Genomic DNA, 21,107 nt, shown 5'->3' on the forward strand with positions numbered 1-21,107 from the left:
CAAGATTGTCTAGCATGGATGAGGGGGGTCCAGATAGCTTACAGCTGTGAACGATCAGAAAGTCAGGACTTAAGAGCTATAAGTACCCTAAAGGATCAAAGTCATGTCTCAAAAGTGACTGGCAAGGCTCCCTAGAACAGTGAGGAGAAAGGGGGGCCAGGGTGAGTCAACGTTAGGGGAGACTGTGGTGTGTGCGAGTGTCTCAATAGCAGGAGAGGGGTCTTGCCAAAGTTTAGAAGGAGAAACCCATAGAGCAGAAGCCAGAGAAGGAGAGATGGAGGGGGAGAAACTGGTTGAGATGAGGTGACTGGGGGTGAATGGGAGTTGAAGATGCAGACGAGGACATAGGAAGGGGGGCTATTAAGTGGAGAGGGGGTTTTTCAAGTAGGGGAGAAGTTCATCAACAACTTTATCAGCCAGATGATGCGTGCACATTTTTGGGGTGGATAGGAACAGGTTAATGAACCTTCTAGAAGGTTCTACGCTATTGTGAAATATTAAGACACAGGGCGGGGAGATTGTTTTAATATCAGTCTATATAGGAGGATGTAATTTGATTGTCTTTTGTTTGTATGAGAATCCTTCTGGAAGACGTCTCTTCTAGAACACTTACTCAACACCTCCAGCTGAGCGTCGATGGACTGGTTGCTGTTGGCAACAGAGCAGGTGTACAGGGTGGCGTCGCTGTGGGAGACGTTGTTGATCTGCAGCGTTCCGTTGGTCAGCAGGTTAATCCTGGGGTCAGCCAGCAGGGTGGGGGCGCTGTCACTCTCCCTGAGCAGAACAACACACACACCTCAAACACAAGCCAAACACCATGCACTCATGTGCAGGAAAGAACAGTGGCGTTCAGTACAGTAAAGCACGGTGGAGTAGAGTAGAGTGAAGCACAGTAGAGTACAGTGAAGCACAGTAGAGTAGAGTGAAGCACAGTAGAGTACAGTGAAGCACAATAGAGTAGAGTGAAGCACAGTAGAGTACAGTGAAGCACAATAGAGTAGAGTGAAGCACAGTAGAGTACAGTGAAGCACAATAGAGTAGAGTGAAGCACAGTAGAGTACAGTGAAGCACAATAGAGTAGAGTGAAGCACAGTAGAGCGGTCTCACCATGAGACTTTGGGTCTGGGAGAGCCGAATGTCTGACAGTCCAGCTCTGCCCTCTGACCCTGGATCACCCTGTAGGAAATCCCCTCCCCTGTCAGGATCTGGGGGGGCAGCTCTGCAAAAAACATACACTGTTATGAACACACATACACATGCATACGCCAAACACCAACTCAAACACACACACATGGAAAAACACACAGGGTTGGGACAGATTACTTTGAAATGTAATCAGTTACTGACTACAAAATACTTTCTAGTTGTTCTAATTTGTAATGTAATCTATTGGCTTATAAAAAGTCTAATTTGACCACACAGACAAACCTCAACACCTTAAACACTCCGACATGCAAAAAAAATAAACACACACACACACACACACGTACAAACACAGGAGGACATGGCTACTTACCAATGACATAGACGTTGGTGTTGGTGAGGATGGTTCCATGTTTGTTGTGAGCCCGACACTGATACACAGCCGTGTCACTAAAGGTGACATCCTTCAAGATCAGAGCTCCATCACGCACACTGCGCCTGGGGTCTGGGTCTGTGCCTGACAACACACAAGCACACATACACACAGACACACGAAGGGCAAGTTAAGATAAATCGTAATCTGTGTGTCCTTTTGTTAAATTGTGTGCATGTGCATGTGTGTCCTGTGTTAGGAGCTGACTTGAGAAGGGTATCCCATTGATGCTCCAGGAGAGGACTGGAGAGGGGATCGCGTCCGCCTGACAGTCCAGCTTGACTGTCTCTCCGGGGGCATACAGCTGACTCACGGGCTCCCTGGTCCAGTATGGAGCCGCTGCAACATAACACAACCCTGCTTTAGACAGGCCACAACACAACATGCAAACTCCACACGGAAAGACCCGGAAGACAGCCCACCTGAGCACCGACAGGCCCCGAGCAGGAATTGAACCCAAGAACGTCCTGAAGCGAGGCAGCAATGCAAAGCACCGTGCCGCTAAACACTGCAGCTTCAGTAAACACAGAGCGTGTGTGGGTGTGTGTGTGTGAGACGTACCTTCCACAGAGACGGTGTAGGTGTGTTTGACTTTCCCCTGCGAGTTGTTGGCTATACACTGGTACTCTCCGCCATCACTCTCTGCTATGTGAGAGAAGCGCAGACGCCGGTCAAACATGTCCCTGGTGGTCCGAGACTCAGACAGCTGACCATCCTTCCTCACCCACTGGACAGACGGAGTGGGGCTGAGAGAGAGGGAGGGAGAGAGAGAGAGAGGGACAGAAAAAGAGAACGATGTTGAGAGAGAGCAAGAAAGAGAGAGAGAGACACAGAGAGAGAGAGATTTCCAACGAAAAGGACCCACGAGCACACACACACAATCGAACACTTGAAGACACGCGTGCACACTCACAGGCCCTGGACGATGCACTCCAGCTCCAAGGTTTGGCCCCGGAGGGCGTGGTAAGTGCTGTGTGTGTCCGTCGGTCTCATCATCTGGGGCCTTCGGTTCCGCACCACTGAGTTAGCTGGAGACGGGCAGAGAGAGAGAGATACAGAGAGAGAGAGAGAGAGAGAGAGAGATACAGAGAGAGAGAGAGAGATACAGAGAGAGAGAGAGAAATACAGAGAGAGAGATACAGAGAGACGGTCATACATATGTATGTATATTTACAAGGTTGTCCAGATCACCATGGTGTGCTGACACAGCCGTCCCTACACACACGCACGCGAACATCAGACCCGTATCCTTTTACTATCACACACACACACACAGACACACAAGTGAACATATCTCCCCTGTCTGACCCATGCTCAGAGGCACAGATGTTGCTAGGCGTGTCTCAGTGTGTGTGTGGCCTCATTACCAAGCTTCTGCGTACATGACAGCGTTGTTGGTCAGGGGATCACTAGACCTTGGTCAAGGCCAGAGTCAGCTCTAACACCTTCAGACACCCACTGGTGGTCTATCACACAGACACCTGGCACACACAGTCTATCACACACATACTTGTATGTTGTGCTCACACACACACACACACACACACACACACACACACACACACACACACAGACACACACCGTGTGTAAAGACTGTATGACAAGCTGTTTTATGTTGGCTCCAATGTGCAGGATTACCATGGAAATGGTTGTGTTCCCACAGTGACGAGACTGTGTGGAAGGGGAGGGGCTCTCATGGTTGCTATGGTGATGGATGGAGGGATGTCCTGTTTTTTACAGATGAAGATGGTGTAGGGGCGGACATCATACCTCGTTACCATAGCGACCAACTAGGTTGGGCTTTCATACTGTGTTACGATGGCAACATGCCAATGCGTTAAGACTCAGGCGGAGCCATGAGGAAAAGGGCGTTGCTACGGTGATAGCTGTGTGTGTTTTGCGGCGACCTGACGGCGCACTCACAGGTGAGGACGGTGAGCGTGATTGGCTCCTTGGGCAGGATGGTGCGAGCCGCCAGGTACTGGACGTTGCAGGTGTAGTCTTCCCTGCTGTCCTCTGAAGTCACGTGGGAGAAGTACAGGTTCCCATCCTTCCCCACCGTCACACGCTCACTCAGCTGGAGGTGACGTAGCCCTGAGGAGGGCGCGAGGGAAGTAGAGAGAGAGGGAAAGAGAGAGGGAGAGAGAGAGAGAAAGAGAGAGTATCGGAACAAGTATTATTCCCAGAGAGATGCCTGACGTAAACAACAAACCATTTACAACCATTGTCCATATAGTTGTGCTCAGCATTTGAGCTAGGTATACTGTCAGTCTAACTGAGATATCCACCAGATGAACCAGTGTGCGAGGGGAGATGGACATGGAGACTCACGTTTGTCCATCCAGTGTATGACGGGCTCCAGGGTGCTGGTAGGAGGGTTGCACTTCAGCACTGTGCTCTCACCCTCCTCCACCTTCTTCCTGCTCACTTTCTGCTCCTTCTGCAGGGAGGGGGCGTCTGGGACGGAAACACACGCACACTTTTAAATACAGAGAAACACGTGTACAGACACACACAGTTTCAGTGAGGGCCAAAAACCCACGGCAGTCTACGCTCTCAACCCGGCTGCCGCATTGCTCAAGAAATGGGAGACGGGGACATTTTTATTTATAGGGTTTCCGTTTCAGGAAGTTTAAGAATTTTATGAGAGATCTTCAAAGGGGCATCGTGTTGCAGAGTGCAGGATGCGCTTTGTGACTCATGTGTTTACTCCTTCCCGCCTCCCCTTGTTCTTAACCACCATGGGAGAAGCCTGTTGTTCGTCCGCTACTGAGAGGTGCGCGTGACACTGACTCAACATGCGTTTCTGGGGGAACGGTTGTCAGGGAAACTGAGAAGGAGGTCGATGGAGAGAGAGAGAGAGAGAGCAAGTGAGAGAAAGATGCAGGTAGATAAGCAGTTGCCTGACTTGGGAACGTGTGTGCGTTTGACAGTCTAGTTCGCCGACTGGCTGCGTACACACACACCCGACTTTGATTAACAAGTTAATATATGCAGGGCAGAGGTGTTAATTGAATTTCAGAGGAAGCTAGGCACGCTCTGCACCTGGTCATGTCTGCGGACACACAACAGCTCTGGAAAGCAAACACACACTTTTATAGTAACTCTGGCCATGCCACCATAAACTGAGCTACAGTGTTATAGCCCATAAAACAGCCAACAGCTTCACTGATATGATTCCTCTCCTAAAAGAGAATGGGACTGGAGAGTTCTGCTGGGTAATCCACAGACAGAATCCACTGTAAAACTGTACAAACCACTCTTAAAGGAATATTATAGTTATATTTAAGGGTGACACCAGCACCTTTACACTGTGAGTCGGCAAAAGTGATGTATGGACTGCGCATGCCTAACAAATCAGCAAGACATTTATTTATTGCCTCTTGGTGACTTAATGACAGGTGACTGATGACAGACTGCAAAAAAAGTGACGCACAAGCGGTTTGGTCAGCAAAAACAACATCACCAAAACCAAAAAACAACATCATATCCAATATCCTGTGACTTACGGTCGGTCATCAGCGAGACCTCTTTAGAGACAGCAGTGCCCAGCTCGTTGGAGGCGTAGCAGGTATATTTGCCCTGGTACTGCTTCATGGGGCCAATCCCCACACCGTTAGAGGAGAATGTTCCAGAGCCCTTTGAGACGGAGAGTCCCGGGTTGTCGGACGCAAAAAACTCCTCCCCGTCTTTAGTCCATCTGAAACTGTGATGGAAGGAGGGGATGGGGAAGAAGGGAGGGAGGGAGATACATGTGAAAGAGAGAAAGAGATACACACACAATGACAGACAGATGGAGAACCAGAGAGAGAGAGAGAGAGAGAGAGAGAGAGAGAGACAGAGAGAGAGAGAGAGAGAGAGAGAGAGAGAGAGAGAGAGAGAGAGAGAGAGAGAGAGAGAGAGAGAGAGAGAGAGAGAGACCAATAGTCAGATACACAGACAGACCAACGGACAGATACACAGACAGACCAACGGACAGATACACAGACAGATAGAGAGATGAAATGAGCCAGCGGGGTCTCGTCTCATCTGCAACTCATCTTTTATAATTACAATATTAATCTTGGGCTCTGCCAATTACGTCTTTTACCACTTGATGAGGAGCAGATCACACATAATGAAAATGTGGATGGAGGGCCTAATGATGTTTATCACTTCCTTTAAGTAAGTCTTTTGACTGTCAAAAGATGTGCTCTGTATACTGTCTCTGTCTCCAGCCAGACTGGGGTTCAAGGACCAAGAGACGTGCAGCCTGAGAGACATGCTGCTCTGCTGTAAACACAACCCCAAAGGCTTCTGACGGGCCACTGAAGAGGGTTTTCAACAAACTAGCGTTCCAAACTCTGATGACATGAAGCACATGGCTAAGATAAGCCATTAAAATGTGAGTGAAAGTTCTGTCTGCCAACATAAAAGAAAGACAATATATTGAGTCCATAAGCATTGCAGTAATTTAAAGGGATGTCCTTGAACCTTGCCAGTGAGCAGGAATCTCTGATTCTGACTGGTTAGAGTTAATATATTCTGTGGTAAAATGCTGTTGTGGGATTACTATTCTCATGCTACAGTACAGACTCCGCAGAGCAGGCTATGTTAGCAGCAGTGTTGTGTTGTTAGATGCTAACTGACTAGGCTATGCTAGCAGCAGTGTTGTGTAGTTAGAGGGAATGCTAACTGACGTGGGTGTGGGATTCCCGGTGGCGTCGCAGGTCAGGCCGATGTCCTCAGCCCCAAACACTGTGATGGATTCTGGTTGGACCGTGATCACTGGAGGTTTCTTAACTGGATGGGGATGTAGAGAGAGAAAGAGAGAGGTCAAAACACAGACACACAGGTACACACACACACACACACACACACACACACACACAGGTACACACACACACAAGTACACACACACACACCATCAAAACAGTGCCTCACACAGCCATGGTGTTGTTGGATGTGATTAATACTCAGCAGCAATACAGCCCTGTCCCTGACCTGCTCCAGTCACATGACCAGCCTGCTGCAGAATCTCTAATGGCTCCATAGGCATGAGTCACACTGTCTGACACACACACACGCACAATAACGCTCACTGATTGTTACCCAGAAACGCCATGCCAGTACGATTCATCTTCAGAAATCATTCTGGAGGAATATCTTTAATAGAAAACTGGTCCGTGTGTGTTTGTGTGTGAACAGGCACGCAGGACATAAAATCCAAAACAAACCTATCTAGTTATAGGAGATGACATTCTCCCCTTCACTGATTGGTTGTCTTTGTTCTTTGCCAGTAACTGTGAACATTTGTATTTAAGTGCCTATGCGACTCTGTCACACGGGTCGAACTGAGGCACACCATTCATTTCAGTGGTTGATGTCTAAAGTACCTATTCCCATCACTTAGAAAGACTCCCATGAGAATGAAATGAAGGAAGTGGAAGAACAGGGTGAGAGCAGAAGGGGCAGGAGATGCACGAGAGACAGACAGAGAGAGAGAGAGAGACAGAGAGAAAGGTAGAGACACAGAGAGAGAGGGAGAGAGAGAGTACACTAAGGAATCCGAGAGAGAAAATGGGTTGAGATGAGAGCAAATTGATACTGTATAATGTTAAGTAGTCACTGTGCAATGTTCGGCGGAGATCTACAGCTGGAGGGGGAGAAGGGACACTGTGTGTGTAGGGGGGTGGGGGGTCTGAAGGAGAAAACCCACCCCACCGTCCTTCTCTGTCTCATTTGCTCTCTCTTTCTGTCGTACTCAACTTCCATAAACCAACCATTCATATCAGACACGACTATAAAAACCAACAAGGTTAGCTGTTTAGGGGACAAGGTATAGATCCAACCACCATTTTATGTTTCTCTATACTTTATGACCCGTGTCTGCTTTTTATGTGCCTGTTTCTAGCATTTGGGCCAGGAATTTATGTCATCTTTTTTTTCCTATTAGCAGTGCTGGCGTGGACTACATATCCCAAGTGAGTTCCATTGTGTTAGAAGGGAGGTCGCTGCTGGCACTTGTAGTTAAATTTGAAGGAAAGGGGCCGATTTTTGCCTCAAAGGTAAATTGACATTATGTAGGTAAGTGGGTAAAGGAGGGCAGGGATTACAGGGAGGGAGAGGAAGAACGAAAAAGGGTTGTGACGGATGGAGAGATGGAGAGCAGAGCAGACAGGAGAGAAGGGATGGAAGAGGAAGGTTAGAGTGCCTAGCTGTGAGAAAGCGAAAGAGACAGAGACAAATGGAGAGAGAGAGACGATAATACAGAACGGCACAAGAGAAAGTGAGCGAGAAACAGACAGTAATACAAGAAAAGAGAGAGAGAGAGGGAGATATTTAAACGACAGACAGAATCCACAGCAATGACAGATTATAGCACAGCTCTCTCAGATGATCAAGTTTAGGATGTGGCTGCGGGCGTCGCTCTGTTTATTGGACGAGGGGCTCCTCCACACATCTTCACTTCCTCCCCAGACTTTGATCTGACATCACAATTGGCTTTTCCAAAAAATGAGTGCACCGCTAACTTCCTTCTAATCCCTCTAGGTAATACTCTGAGCGAAGCAGACAAAACATTCTCTTCTATACAAACGCTAATGCTATATTTATTAAGCTCCGGTGCAATGCAGAATGTGTTTTTGTGGTGCAGTGTGTGTGTGTTTGTTTCTGAGGGGGGGAGGCTAATCTTTTAGCATAATGTGAGCGTTTACAATGGAGAGCCGGCAGAGGCGACAGACCAACACAACAGACAGGCATCAATAAAGTTGGAAGCACTTACGTTCACTCATGTGGTCTGTTGTTAGTCCAGAGAGACAGCCAAAGACACACAGAGAGAGAGAGAGTCTGTTAGTTAGAGTAAACACAGGCTGGCAGAGTAAACGGCAGAGAGAGACAAGAGAGAAAGAGAGAGACACACAGAGAGAGAGAGACACAGAGAGAGAGACACAGAGAGACAGAGATAGAGAGAGACACAGAGAGAGAGAGAGACAGAGAGAGAGAGAGAGAGAGAGAGAGAGAGAGAGAGAGAGAGAGAGAGAGAGAGAGAGAGAGAGAGAGAGAGAGAGAGAGAGAGAGAGAGAGAGAGAGAGAGAATGTGGGTGAGAGAGAAGATTCCACATATCGACTCGTGGATGTACACAAACATGCCCTGTATGAAACAAAACACCACAAACACTCAACTCTCTCCCACACACTCCTACAGTATACTGTACACACTACATAATGTCAGCGCACACACCAGCATAGTACCCCACATCTAATGACTCTGATCGAGCAGTCGGGCAACCATTATCCTCCATGGGCTATAAAGGCAGCCTAATGTCCCCTTAAATACTCCACTGATCTGAACCCCCTAGCCACCCCCCCAATCCCCCCTCCCTCCCCCCGATGAGTCCAGATGTGGATCCGTATCGATCTTCTGACGGTCTCAGTGACTCTCATTGACATTACAGAGGGTCAGTAATTGAAAGGCAAGAGACACCTTGACCTTTACATCTATGACCCCAACCCCCCTACCGTCCGTCTGCTTTAACCCCCATCTCGCTCCATCCTCCTCCCTCCCTGTCACCTTATTCCCCACAGGGCGGGGTTACTTGACACTGTTGAAAATCAAACTTACATTCTACTGTGCTTGTGCATGCCCGGCTGTTCCGTGTGCACCCACAGGCGAGTTAGTTCATTGTGTGTACGTGTGTGTGTGTGCTTGCGTGTCCCTGAAAGTCTTTGAAACAATCATGGAAACAATACTACAAACACAACAACAGCTGCAGCACAAACACAGATGTCTCTCAGCACTATCTAGGACCTGCGAGGGATGGGGGCGGTCGGAAGAATCAATTTTCCTACAGAGTCACAAACTCAGCTGTTTCTAGAAAGGCCAGATATTGCACGGAGTAGAGGTTGTCGGAGGAGTGAATGGAATTATTCAGGCCCTCTCCTTTCCTTTTCCAAATATGATTTCACATAACTCAATTGCCCGATCAAATCATCCCTCCAATCGCAATCTGGTTGGGGCCGAGAAAAAGCGGGTCGATTGGCTGGCCGATCAATGGGCCGAGGTGATCAATTACAAAGTAATTAGACACACTGTGCATTCAGCCACAGAGACGACTGGGATTTCTTTACCCACACAAACACGGTTACAGTCTCCGCCCTCTAAACACAGTACACTTGTGACTGAGGTCCTGTAACTGGATGTTTTTAAAGTGTCTAGGACTAAGAAAATCATTCACTAGAGACTTTTACTCTGCCTCAGTTAAGCACCGGGCACGATCTGTGTGATGATTCTGTCCTGAGCACATTTTAAGAACCTGAGAATTTTGGAATGATGCACATTAGTATCTGGCAGAGAAAAAGACGTGATGACCATGGACACACTGTGACTTTTAACGCATGTTTCTGTTGTCCTAGAAGGTGTGTGGCTGTACATGTGCGGGGAGGTATAGCAAAGGTGTACTCACAGTCGGAGGGGATGTGTATGGCTGCTTGGCAGAGCCGGGGAGCGAAGGATAGGAGGAGGAGAAGAGGGAAGAGTGGGAGGTGAAGAGCGGCACTCCTCCCCCTGCTGCCAGCCTGCTGTCGCTGCATGTGAGGCATTGCTCACTGTCCCATCCAAGTACCACCTGCTCACACACCCGTAACACACACACACACGCGGAGGGGAGACCTTGCACACACTCGTGCTAAGCGTGCGGCTTTCTCGCTCTCTCTTTCTGTCACTCCTCTACTGGTCCTGCCTCCCGCCTGATTATGCCGGGGGTCGTTTTCTTCCGTTTGGTTTCTTCTTCTTCTTCTTCTTTATCTGTTTTTATTAATTATTAGACTTATAATATATTGTATATATATATAATATAATATATGTTATATTGACAATGTACATTGTAAAGCACTTTGTGACCCTGTCTGTGAAAAGCGCTGTATAAATAAATTGTACTTACTTACTTCTTCCCTCCCTTGATTGCTCAGGTCCACACCCTCCTGCTGGCTTCCTAGATAAAAGAAGGGGGAGGGGGAGACGGGGACGGGCAGAGGGGAGGAAGGAGGAAGAGAAAGGGAGGGGCAGAGAGCCATGTGTCAGAATGAGAGAAAAATGACCCAGCCCCATGCGGTCAGGGCCAGATAGAGCCAGAAGGAGAGCCAGACAGAGACTCACAGTCACACACAGACACATTCACACCATTGTGCACACACACACGCATGGATGTAGAACAGTAAAACACACCAGTAAGGAAAACATGTTACGTTTCAAAACATTCAAAAGCCATTACTGAAAGTCCCTTTCAGCAATGACAAGACCTGTGTCTCATATGGCAGAGCCAGTGAGAGAGCCAGTGGAAGTGAAGTGCAGACCAAGATGGCTGACCCATGGTCCAAGCACTCATAAGGGGGGATAAGAACCCAGACAAATGGCACCTCAAATCACATCAAAACACATCCGCCAAAACAAATAGGAAGGCGTTGGTAATTCAATTGAGTCGCGGGGGGGGGGGGGGGGGGGGGGGGCGGGGGGGGGATCGTATCGAACCATTCTAGTGTTCCTGGGCGATATTCTGGGTGATAAGTATGCGTTAAAGATGCTATCAGTCATGTTGAGCCGGAAAGCAGGTCCCGCCAGGAGGGTTCGCGGTCTCTCCATCTGCAAACCTGGTGGCCCACGCTATCCACACGGTCCAGCCTGCCTCTCTGCTGCACCACGCTGGGAGCCTGCTGATTGTTTACGATGCTCAATATGACACACAATGAACTGTTACAAAAGGCTTCATAACACCCACAAACAAAAGCGAGAAAGATAAAGGATGGGGGGGGGGCGTAAAGGAGGGGGATTCAGTTGGCTTCTGTACCAGGGCTGTTGTGATAAGCACGGTTGCCAGGTTTTGAAGAGTTTTGGCTCAGCGCGCCCCTGTAGTCTGGCAGTGCCTGCAGCAAAAGTGATGGGTGACCTTGGGGAGAGGGGGAAGGTTGCAGTGAGGGGATGAGAGAAAGAAAAAAAGATAGATGTCAGACGCGAGCGAAAGAAAGAGCGAAAGAGGGGGAAAGGGAGAAGGAGAGGGAACGAGAGGGGAGGGGAGAGAGGAGAACAGCGATGATCGTTCATTCTCTTTTATCTTCTGGCTAATGTCCGCTTGGTTAATTGGTCTGGAAGTCTCACTGTCAGTCAAAGTGTTATGGTATTGACGTGTATTTTAAAAGGTGAGAGGAGAACAGGGCTGTATTCTTTGGGGAAACCTAACATTGAGCTAATACAACCAAGAGAACGAAACAGAATTGGAAAGTAGTGTGTGTGTGTGTGTGTGAGAGAGAGTGAGTGAATCACAATAAGGCAACACATACATGTTCAGAGTGTTAAACTAACTGTTTCAGGATTAACTGAATCATTAGACTGTGGCTTCCCCTGTCAGTGTGACATTGGCCACTGTCAGTCGGGGCCAGACGAGACGAAAGGAGGGTTTGTGGTTGAGGAGGAATTGGGGGGGGGAGGGGGGGGTGACAACTGTGATGGTAATCCCCCACCATTCACATACACACACATACACTTGCACACACACAGGCGGCACCAGATCACCCCAATCAATGGGTGTCACTTCTTACTGCCATGTCCTTCCTCCCTCTGTTTCTCTCTCTCTCTCTCTCTATTTCCCTCCCTCTCTCTCCCTTTCTCTGCCTCACTCTCTCTCAGGCTGAGAGACAGAACTGGCTGATCACAGGGGTCCTCACAGGGAGGGGGGAGGAGTGGGCCAATTACACACTGGGCCAGGCTGAGCTGCCCTTTAACAAATGCCATTAGAGGAGGAAGGACACTGCTAGCCAGGGTCTTCGCATTTAGCATTAGCGTGAGTCAGAGCTAGCCACAGCGCACAGCTAATGTGATCCTAAACACAGATAGAGAGAGAGAGACAGACAGGTACATAGGTAGGCAGAGAGACAGAAAGACAAACCGACAGACCCAGTCTAACTGGACAGATAAAGGGGCATGCTCCAGTGAGTCCCGGGCAGAAGACAGACCCTGGCACTGAATATTCTGCTCAAGCTGAAGTAGGGGCAGCAAAGGGGAACACTATAATGGGTTGAGGGCTGGGCAGGGGTAGTGGGGGGGTTAGAAGGGAGGCGTTGAGGGGGGTATGGAGGCTAGCGTGTCAGGCTGCAATAATCAAGCCTTCGCTTTCTGAGCGTCCCACCGAAACATGCCTCTCACAACAGTTCCTCAGGTGCACACGCACAACACCCAAACGCAGCACTGCCCCCAAAAAAAGATACCAAAGATACCAAAGACACGAACATAGACTGACACCTCACTTTCTCATACACACACACACACACACTGCGGCATCGCGTCCAGGCTAACCGTCTGCTGTCAACGAGGGGGGCCGTGCGCCTGGCTGACCGGTGACTCTCAGGGACGAGGGACACTGACAAGGCGGCAGATGCCTGACTACCCCAGCTCAGGCGGACACAGTGCAGCTGCTGCAGATACAATCTCAGCCCTGTTACCTGCCTCACTGCCCAGGAGTCAGAGGTCGCCCGGGACAACGGCTGGAGCCGCCCAGACGCTCTCTGGTACCCTGGGAGGGCTGTTTGAAAAGACACAGAGGTCTCTTCTGAAGTCAATCAATCCCCAACTGAGGTCATGATTGTGATGCTGAGGTGCTAATGTAGGGTGTGCTGACCCACAAGCCCGGGTTCAAATGCGGTTGGGGGGTGAGCTACTTGGGGTGCACTTGATTCGGTCCTCTTCGGTATGAAGAAACCAACGAAGCAGAAATGAAATCTCAAGCGTGCACCTCCAGTGGTTCTAGATGTGCCGGACACAGCTGTGGCTCCTAGCGTAGCACGCAGCAGCCTCATGCGAGTGAGCTGCGTATTACGTAAACCGGGCAAATCGTCAAAATCAATCGCGGGCGACACGGCCGCGATAAATAATTCATGTTTGGCGCATCGAGGTGTTTTGCGTCCGCCGTGCGCAAAACCTCTCCAGGAAACGCCGCAATATCTACGAATGAGCGACGTGTGAGGGATGGTTTGTCGTTAGTGTTGTTGTGGAATTGGCCGGCTGGTTGGGTGCAGGTTGTTAGCCGGAGATGTGGGCCCTTCCGCTTAGCGAAGGTAGTGATTAGCATTAAGCACGCTCAGTGGGTGCTGGTGGGGCCTCTTCAATGGGCTCTCTGACAGCAGACAGGCATGTCAAACACAGCCTCTTATCATGGTGGGGGATGGGAGGCGGGGGGTGTAGATGTGTGGGTGTGTGTGGTTGTGTGTGGGGGGGGGGGGTTACCGCAGTACAACACCCATTTGAGACCTCATGTTGCGTCCTACAGTCAATAACACAGATTCAACTGGGCCAACACCCTACAGCCTGAGTGAGAAGCGAGTGTCTGGAACAGGGATTATTTTGAGAGGCTATTAATGTGTTTTTTTTGCAGATGAAAGACGATAGCAGCCTCAGGTACTCCGTGAAGAGAGCCCTGCTATCTTTGATCAAATGAGTCCTATTCAGGAATTCTGTTTGTTTGTGTGTCCCTGTGTTTACGTGTTTGTACAGTATGTGTGTGTGTGCAACTTACTATGTCTACAAGGATGTGCGTGTGTGCGTATCCTGTGTCCACATGGGTGCGTATCACTGTGCGACTATCTGTGTGTGTGTGTGTGTGTGTGGGTGTGTGTGTGTGTGAGTCTGTGTGCCCCGTCCTGGCCTCCCTTTAAATATTAACCACCTCCAGCTGTGAAGATGTGTAGGGGGAGAGGGGGGGGATGTAGGGGGAGAGGGGGGGGAATAAATTAACACATGCCCCCCCTTAGGGTCTGTCTGTCTGGAAAATCAGGGGAGCGAAAGAGACAGAGCTTAGGACGGGAACCGGAGGAGGTAACGAAGAGCGAGAGAGAGAGAGTGAGAGAGAGAGAGAGCAGGACTCTTAGAAGGAATCACTCGTGAGATGAAGAGAGAAGCAAGGGATCACAGGGGTCAGCGGAGAAGTAAAGAGGCGGAGGGTGGGGGTCCCCCTGACCACCACATGTGTGTCAGAGTCATTCAGAGACCCCCGGGCCCCCGCCAGGTTAATTATTTACCCTCCTCTACATCCTGCCAGGACAGTTTGCCCTAAATTCACCCAAATTCATAATTCATAGCCCCCTTCACCATACATGTGGTCTGGTCCCAGACTGATCACCCCTCCTACACCTGTCTGTGTCTGTCCGTCTGGCTCCCTCCCTCCCTCCCTCCCTCCCTCCCTCCCTCCCTCCCTCCCTCCCTCCCTCCCTCCCTCCCTCCCTCCTCCCTCCCTCCCTCCCTCCCTCCCTCCCTCCCTCCCCTCCCTCCCTCCCTCCCTCCCTCCCTCCCTCCCCTCCTCCTCCCCTACTCCCTCCCTCCCTCCCTCCCTCCCTCCCTCCCTCCCTCCCTCCCTCCCTCCCTCCCTCCCTCCCTCCCTCCCTCCCTCCCTCCCTCCCTCCCTCCCTCCCCCTCCCTCACTCCTTCCCTCACTCCTTCCCTCCCTCCCTCCCTCCCTCCCTCCCTCCCTCCCTCCCTCCCTCCCTCCCTCCCTCCCTCCCTCCCCTACTCACTCACTCACTCACTCCCTCCCTCACTCCTTCCCTCCTTCCCTTTCTCCCTCTGTCTCGCTCTATGACAGTCATCCTTAATGCATGAGCCCGTTGCAGTGAGCCTGGTCTCAGATTCACTCTGTCAGAACAGGAAAAAACACCTGGTAGACTAATACCGCCAACCTTTTTCTGGAAGGAACTAGCCATTGGACAGGGATTGTAGACAAGTTTTGTTTTACATGCTGTTCTCCCCCCAAAAACAACGTTGACAAGAGCCCATTGTAAGTTTATGCATGAATGTGAATATGTCTGGTTTTGCACTATTAGCACCTGGCGAGTGCCTATTTTCTTGTCACTTTTGTACCCATCTCTCTTTCAACTCCTTGGTACATGACGCTCGTCTAAAGGCCCACCCTCAATCATCTTCCCCCATCACTCTCATTCCATTTTCATTGCCTGCACTCAACAGATTTATTTTCTCTCCCTCTCCAATTTAATAAACTCTCCCACTCTGCCTTAGATAAGAGGCAATATGGCCGATGAATTCAATCTCCCGACATTATTGGAAGGAGGGCTTTGTGTTGAGCAGGGGGAAACCAATAACACCTCTGTTTGTCCGGGCTTCCTGCAATGACATTGACACGAGGCTGTTGTACAGAGGAGCCCGTCGGGTCAAACGAGGATTAGGAACACAGGCGAGCACACTTTCACATCCAGCTTAACCGCAACAAGTGAAGTCAGAACTCGACATGTGGAGTCACATAAGCTGCGCGCGCGTAATTACACACTCGTAATTAGCATCGGCCTGATCAAAGAAATACATATGCTGCATCACGTGTCACGTGTCCAGATGGGGTGGGGGGAGAATGCTGGCTCGCTGTCGTTTTCCCTCTTCCTCTTTAGAAGCCCCTCGCTGCCCCCCTCCCCTCCTGTCAGGGTTAAGGGTTAATATTGGAGCAACAAAAAGCTAGAGAATATAAAGGCTGTCAGTGGGGGCTAACGCCCACTCTCCACATCTCTGTTGCCATGACAACATGGTCTCCACACAGCCCCCCCCCCCCCATCCCCAACCCCCACCAGCACATACTATTCAGTTATTAATACACATGTTCACGCACATGCACGTACCTAGTCCGGCTCGTACACACACACACACACACACACTCGTATGCATGCACACATACACACGCACGCACACACACACACACACACACGCACGCACACACACACACATGCACACTCCACATACCAACTGGGATGGACGCTTGTTATATTTTCCCTTCTTTGTGACACAAAAATATCGTCTTCGAGCCGTCATGAGAGTCCAATGGTGAAGACAGACATGTCATGTCATTCTCCAATCTCACCACAGGACCCGCCCCCCCTTCCACCACCCTCCCCTCCACCACCTCCCCTCCGACCTCTCCCCCCCCCCCGCGCTCCTATAGTTTGTACTGCACAGGAAGCGACCGGCAGCTTGATTTATTTATTGATGCTTTCTCCCCCCCAGAAGCCACAACAGAGGGGGAGAAATGAAAGAAGTGGTGAATAATGAAAGCGAGGGAGGAGGGCTGGAGGAGGGGTGGACTCATTAAGACAACAGAGGGCCTTAAAAGGAGAGGTGGAGGAAGGAGGGGTTGGAGGAGGGGGCAGCGAAGGAACACAGCAAGAGAGAGAGAGAGAGAGAGAGAGAGAGAGAGAGAGAGAGAGAGAGAGAGATAGAGATAGAGGCGGAGGGTTGGCTAGAGAGATACAAAATGACAAAAAAGAAGAAGAAAAGTACATTTGTATTGATTCCCAAACCCATGACAACCAATAGGGTGTAACAGGACAACAGGGGTGTGTGTAAAGTGTGTATCATGTTCCTTTCATGACCATGTCTATCAGTAGATCTGCCAGAGTGTCAGCAGGTCAGCTAATCCTCAGTCAGCTAATGGAGTGTTCCTGGTGATGGAGACAAGCCTCCACTCGTTCTCAGTGCCAGGAGTGTGTGTGTGTGTGTGTGTGTGTGTAGCTAGCTGCTCACTCCAGCACTATTGATAAGATAATTGTTTATATAGGCTCCACTGTCAGTTACCCTGTCCTAGTCCGGGAAATCGGTATGTGTGTGTATGTGTGTGTATGTGTGTTTCGTAAACAAATGTGATTGGATTTTTATTTATTTTATTTAAGGCAAACATCTTATCGAAGACTAAACATTGTGTGTGTGTGGCGCAAACACTGTAATTGGAACATCTGAGACGACGAGGAGCCCGAATGAATTACACATTTCCAACAAACACACATACACACAGACACACACACAGACAGACACAGACACACACACACACAGACACGCACACACATACAGACACAGACACACACACACACACTCACACATACACACACGCACACACACACACACATATACTTCCTCGCCTCTGGGTCTCGTTAGTTTCAGCAGCAGCATCAACATGAAGACAAGAAGCCTGTGGCAGGATCTTGCTAACTGCAGACACACCCAAGGTGCCTTGGAGATGATGCAACACGCACGCATACACACACACACACACACACACACACACACACACACACACACACACACACACACACACACACACACACACACACACACACACACACGCATACCACTGTAAACATCTTACATTGATGGGTGCTGTTAGTGTCACTGTAGCCACAGCTCCAGTTTAGTATGATTACAATGAGACAGGCCTTGTACAGCTGGGGTTAATAATAAGTACAACACACACACACACAGACCGTGTCAGGGCAATGACATGTGAACACTACCAAAGCGTCAGCCGTGGCAACATTAGCCTCAGCAAATAGGAACAATCACGACATTATGAAATTAAGCGGAAAACCCATTATGAGTGACCTTCTCCCACTCTCCCCCCTCAGCCCATCCCTCTTTCATCCCTCCCTTTCCAGGCCTCTTGTCCTCTGTTCTTTCTCTCTCTGTATCTCTCTCTCTCTCTCTCTCTCTCTCTCTCTCTCTCTCTCTCTCTCTCTCTCTCCTCCTCCTCCTCCTCCTCCTCCTCCTCTTCCTCTTCCTCCTCCTCCTCCGGACGTTGAACAGAGTCCTATTCTAGTTTGTTTCTTTCAGACGGTGTGTGACCTTCACTGCTGTTTTCAAAAGATTAATTTGTAGCTTGCAATGTGCGTGTGTGTGTGTGCGTGTGTGATTCCAGGTGTAAAGTTTGTGTGCTGTGTGTATCCTGTTGGTGGATGTGCTGTGTGTGTGTGTGTGTTTGTCAGCTGAGCGTGTCTTCATATGTACAACCCTACACACCCAAAGTGTGAGATTTAAGAGAGATTACACAAGTGAGAGAGAAGAGAGGAGGAGATGAAGAGAGGTAGAGAGGCCTACCGTACGGAGAGAGGGAAAAACAGCTGACATCAGTACCCGATCCCACAGAGTTAGCACTACTAAGACACACACATTCTCTCACACACACACACACACACACACACACACACACACACACACACACACACACACACACACACACACATACACACACACACGCACACCATCAAGATGACAAGGGAGTCATGTACTGTGGGAGTAACAGTAGACACACACCAGAGATGCAGGACCACACAAACACAGTTCTGCTGCTGACAACAACAGAATCAGGGATGCACACAAACAAACAAACAAAGGCACACTGGGGCCGAACGGAGGCCCAGAGCGGCCCAGCAAATCAGTCAGCACAATTACAGGAGGGCTAAACCCTCAGCAGGTTCTGTTTAGTTAACTTATGCAGTATCAGGTACTCAGGTAGTATTCAACCGGGAGTAAGAGAGGAAGTATTACGGTGAAGGGAAGTGGGGGGGGGGGGGGGGGGGGAGTGGAGTTGTGAAGGAGGATGGAGATGTTTGTGTCTGTGTGTAGGTGTAGGTCAAAAGGTGTGTAAAAGGTGTGTGTATAGATGGAATGTGTGTGCGGTACTGTTAATGCACAGGTGCTGTGTGTGTGTGTGGTATGTGTTTGCGTACGATGTGTGGTGTGTCTAGGTGCTGCGAGTGAGGGGTGAGTGTGTAGGTGCCGGCGAGAGAGAGGTGTGTGTATAGGTGCTGTGAGTGAGGGGTGTGTGTGCATAGAGGCCGTCCGTCAGACAGGCAGTGGCAGGCAGTGAGGGATTGGTCCCCAGGGGTCAGGTGATAAGTGGCCTGTGACGCCCCCCAGCTCTCAGCTGCCACTGGCTCGTGTGACACGCAAGGCCTTGTGGGCCTCCGGAGGGACCGCCGGCACGCCACGCCCTGGGGGGGGAGGGTGGGGGGGAGGGGGGGAGGGGGAGGCGAGGAGGAGGCGGTGTGACAAACAGTGCCCGTCGGAGCGTGACCAATGACCTCTAAGTCATAACCACAGGTCGCTCACATGCACACCGCGCACACACACACACAACCCGGTGGGTTGCAGGGCTGGAGAAATGAGCCTATCACTCACACAGAAGGAGAGAGAGATAGAGAGAAGGAGAGAAAGAGAGATGAATCCTGCTGTCAGTGTCACAGCATAAAAAAATCACACTGCTGTACAAGCCAGTGTGCCTTTGTGCTGTCCAGGAATATTTATCGACAGGATTGATGTGTTTTGGTCTCACTCCCACCCACTCCAGTCCTTATATTCATCAAATATTTCAAGGAGTTTCCTTTTCAAACATAATCTTGGTGCCAGAGCGCAGTTCCAAACAGTCAAAAGTCTCCCTAGGTTAGACCCAGTAATCCCTGTCAATTTCCCTCTCCCTCCATCTCTCTGTCTCTCTCCCACTCTCTCTCCCTCCCTCTCTCCCTCCCTTCCGGTCTCCCTCCCTCTCTCCATTCTCACCTCATGATAATGAGTGGTTGGCAGGACAAGGTCAGACATGAGCTTTCCTACTGATTTTGCATTGGAAGCCCTGGTGGTTAAACGACTGTGAGAAAATGTATGTGTGTGTGTGTGTATGTGTGTGTGTGTGTGTGTGTGTATGTGTGTGTGTGTGTGTGCACCCTGTGGGTTGGGCATGCAAGGACATGCTCACCCTGACAATGATATAACAACGTAAAAAAGCAAAAATCAGACACTACCCTATTTCACTCTCTACAACTCAATTTCACAATCAGACCAGCTTAACAAGTACAGAAAAGACACAAATGACCACAAATCCAATCCCTTCTGGATGTGAGACGTGCTAGGACCAGACAGGCTCGTGAGCTCAGAGACCCATGAGGAATATAAGCTTTTTTTTCATCATCCACTTTTCTGGAAACTCATTCTCCCTTCCCCCCATCATCGTCAGATAGTGATTAACCAGGTCAGACACTGCTTCTCTCTGGCCCCATTAAGTTTGGGCCCAAAGTTGCAGAAACAGCACTTATTCTCCGTTAGCGCGTCTCCTGATCTTATCAGAGAGACGGCAGGCAGGGAAGAAGATGAGAGGAGGGGGAGGAGAGGAGGAGAGGAGGAGAGGAGGAGAGGAGGAGAGGAGGTGAGGAGGTGAGGAGGAGAGGAGGAGAGGAGGAGAGGAGGAGAGGAGGAGGAGAGGAGGTGAGGAGAAGTTTACCTCTGCGCTGCCAGACTGGCTGTTGGTGTTAGTGTCACAGGGGAGGGTGTGATGTTTGTGGAGGGGGAGGGTGTTAACGTCTATCTTCTGTCCTCATGTGAAACTAAAACCACTCTGCGTGTGGTTTGTCTCTTACGTCAATTACATTTTGTGAGACACACAGACACACACACATAAATGGGGCACTAGGCTGGCGTTAGATATGGTTAGAGTAATTGTCTGACAGCTTATGTCAGTTTAAAAGGATTTGCCTGACATTCAAATAGGGGCGTCAGGTGGCTGAGCGGTGAGGGAAGCGGGCTAGTAATCTGAAGGTAGCCAGTTCGATTCCTGGCCGTGCCAAATGACGTTGTGTCCTTATCCAGACGCTCTGGATAAGAGCGTCTGCTAAATGTATAAATGTAAATGTAAATAGAGTTGAGCTGAGGATAAAAAAATCCGGAATGACACAAGACTTTGCATGTGAAACT

The 21,107-nt window shown here is 49.8% G+C and overlaps 1 protein-coding gene across 3 annotated transcripts in view; it reads right to left on the bottom strand.

The window, feature by feature from the left end:
* The window catches only part of l1cama (L1 cell adhesion molecule, paralog a), a 43,789-nt gene that overhangs the window by 11,493 nt on the left and 11,189 nt on the right, over positions 1-21,107 (bottom strand). Inside the window, exons 2-14 of one of the 3 annotated variants that reach the window (XM_067239796.1) lie at positions 10,502-10,548; positions 10,021-10,361; positions 8,340-8,354; positions 6,256-6,358; positions 5,086-5,282; positions 3,908-4,033; positions 3,500-3,670; positions 2,490-2,604; positions 2,138-2,322; positions 1,784-1,915; positions 1,517-1,660; positions 1,108-1,219; positions 614-774 (exon numbers count right to left, since the gene is read on the bottom strand). In XM_067239796.1, coding sequence (XP_067095897.1) covers positions 614-774; positions 1,108-1,219; positions 1,517-1,660; positions 1,784-1,915; positions 2,138-2,322; positions 2,490-2,604; positions 3,500-3,670; positions 3,908-4,033; positions 5,086-5,282; positions 6,256-6,358; positions 8,340-8,354; positions 10,021-10,156 — 1,597 coding nt within the window. In that variant the 5' untranslated portion in view covers positions 10,157-10,361; positions 10,502-10,548. Of the gene's footprint in view, positions 1-613; positions 775-1,107; positions 1,220-1,516; positions 1,661-1,783; positions 1,916-2,137; positions 2,323-2,489; positions 2,605-3,499; positions 3,671-3,907; positions 4,034-5,085; positions 5,283-6,255; positions 6,359-8,339; positions 8,355-10,020; positions 10,362-10,497; positions 10,549-21,107 lie in introns of all 3 variants that reach the window. The other 2 variants (XM_067239795.1, XM_067239797.1) reach the window with 2 other exon arrangements.

Source organism: Osmerus mordax, chromosome 7 (genome assembly GCF_038355195.1).
Source record: "Osmerus mordax isolate fOsmMor3 chromosome 7, fOsmMor3.pri, whole genome shotgun sequence".
Classification (NCBI taxonomy): Eukaryota; Metazoa; Chordata; class Actinopteri; order Osmeriformes; family Osmeridae; genus Osmerus; species Osmerus mordax.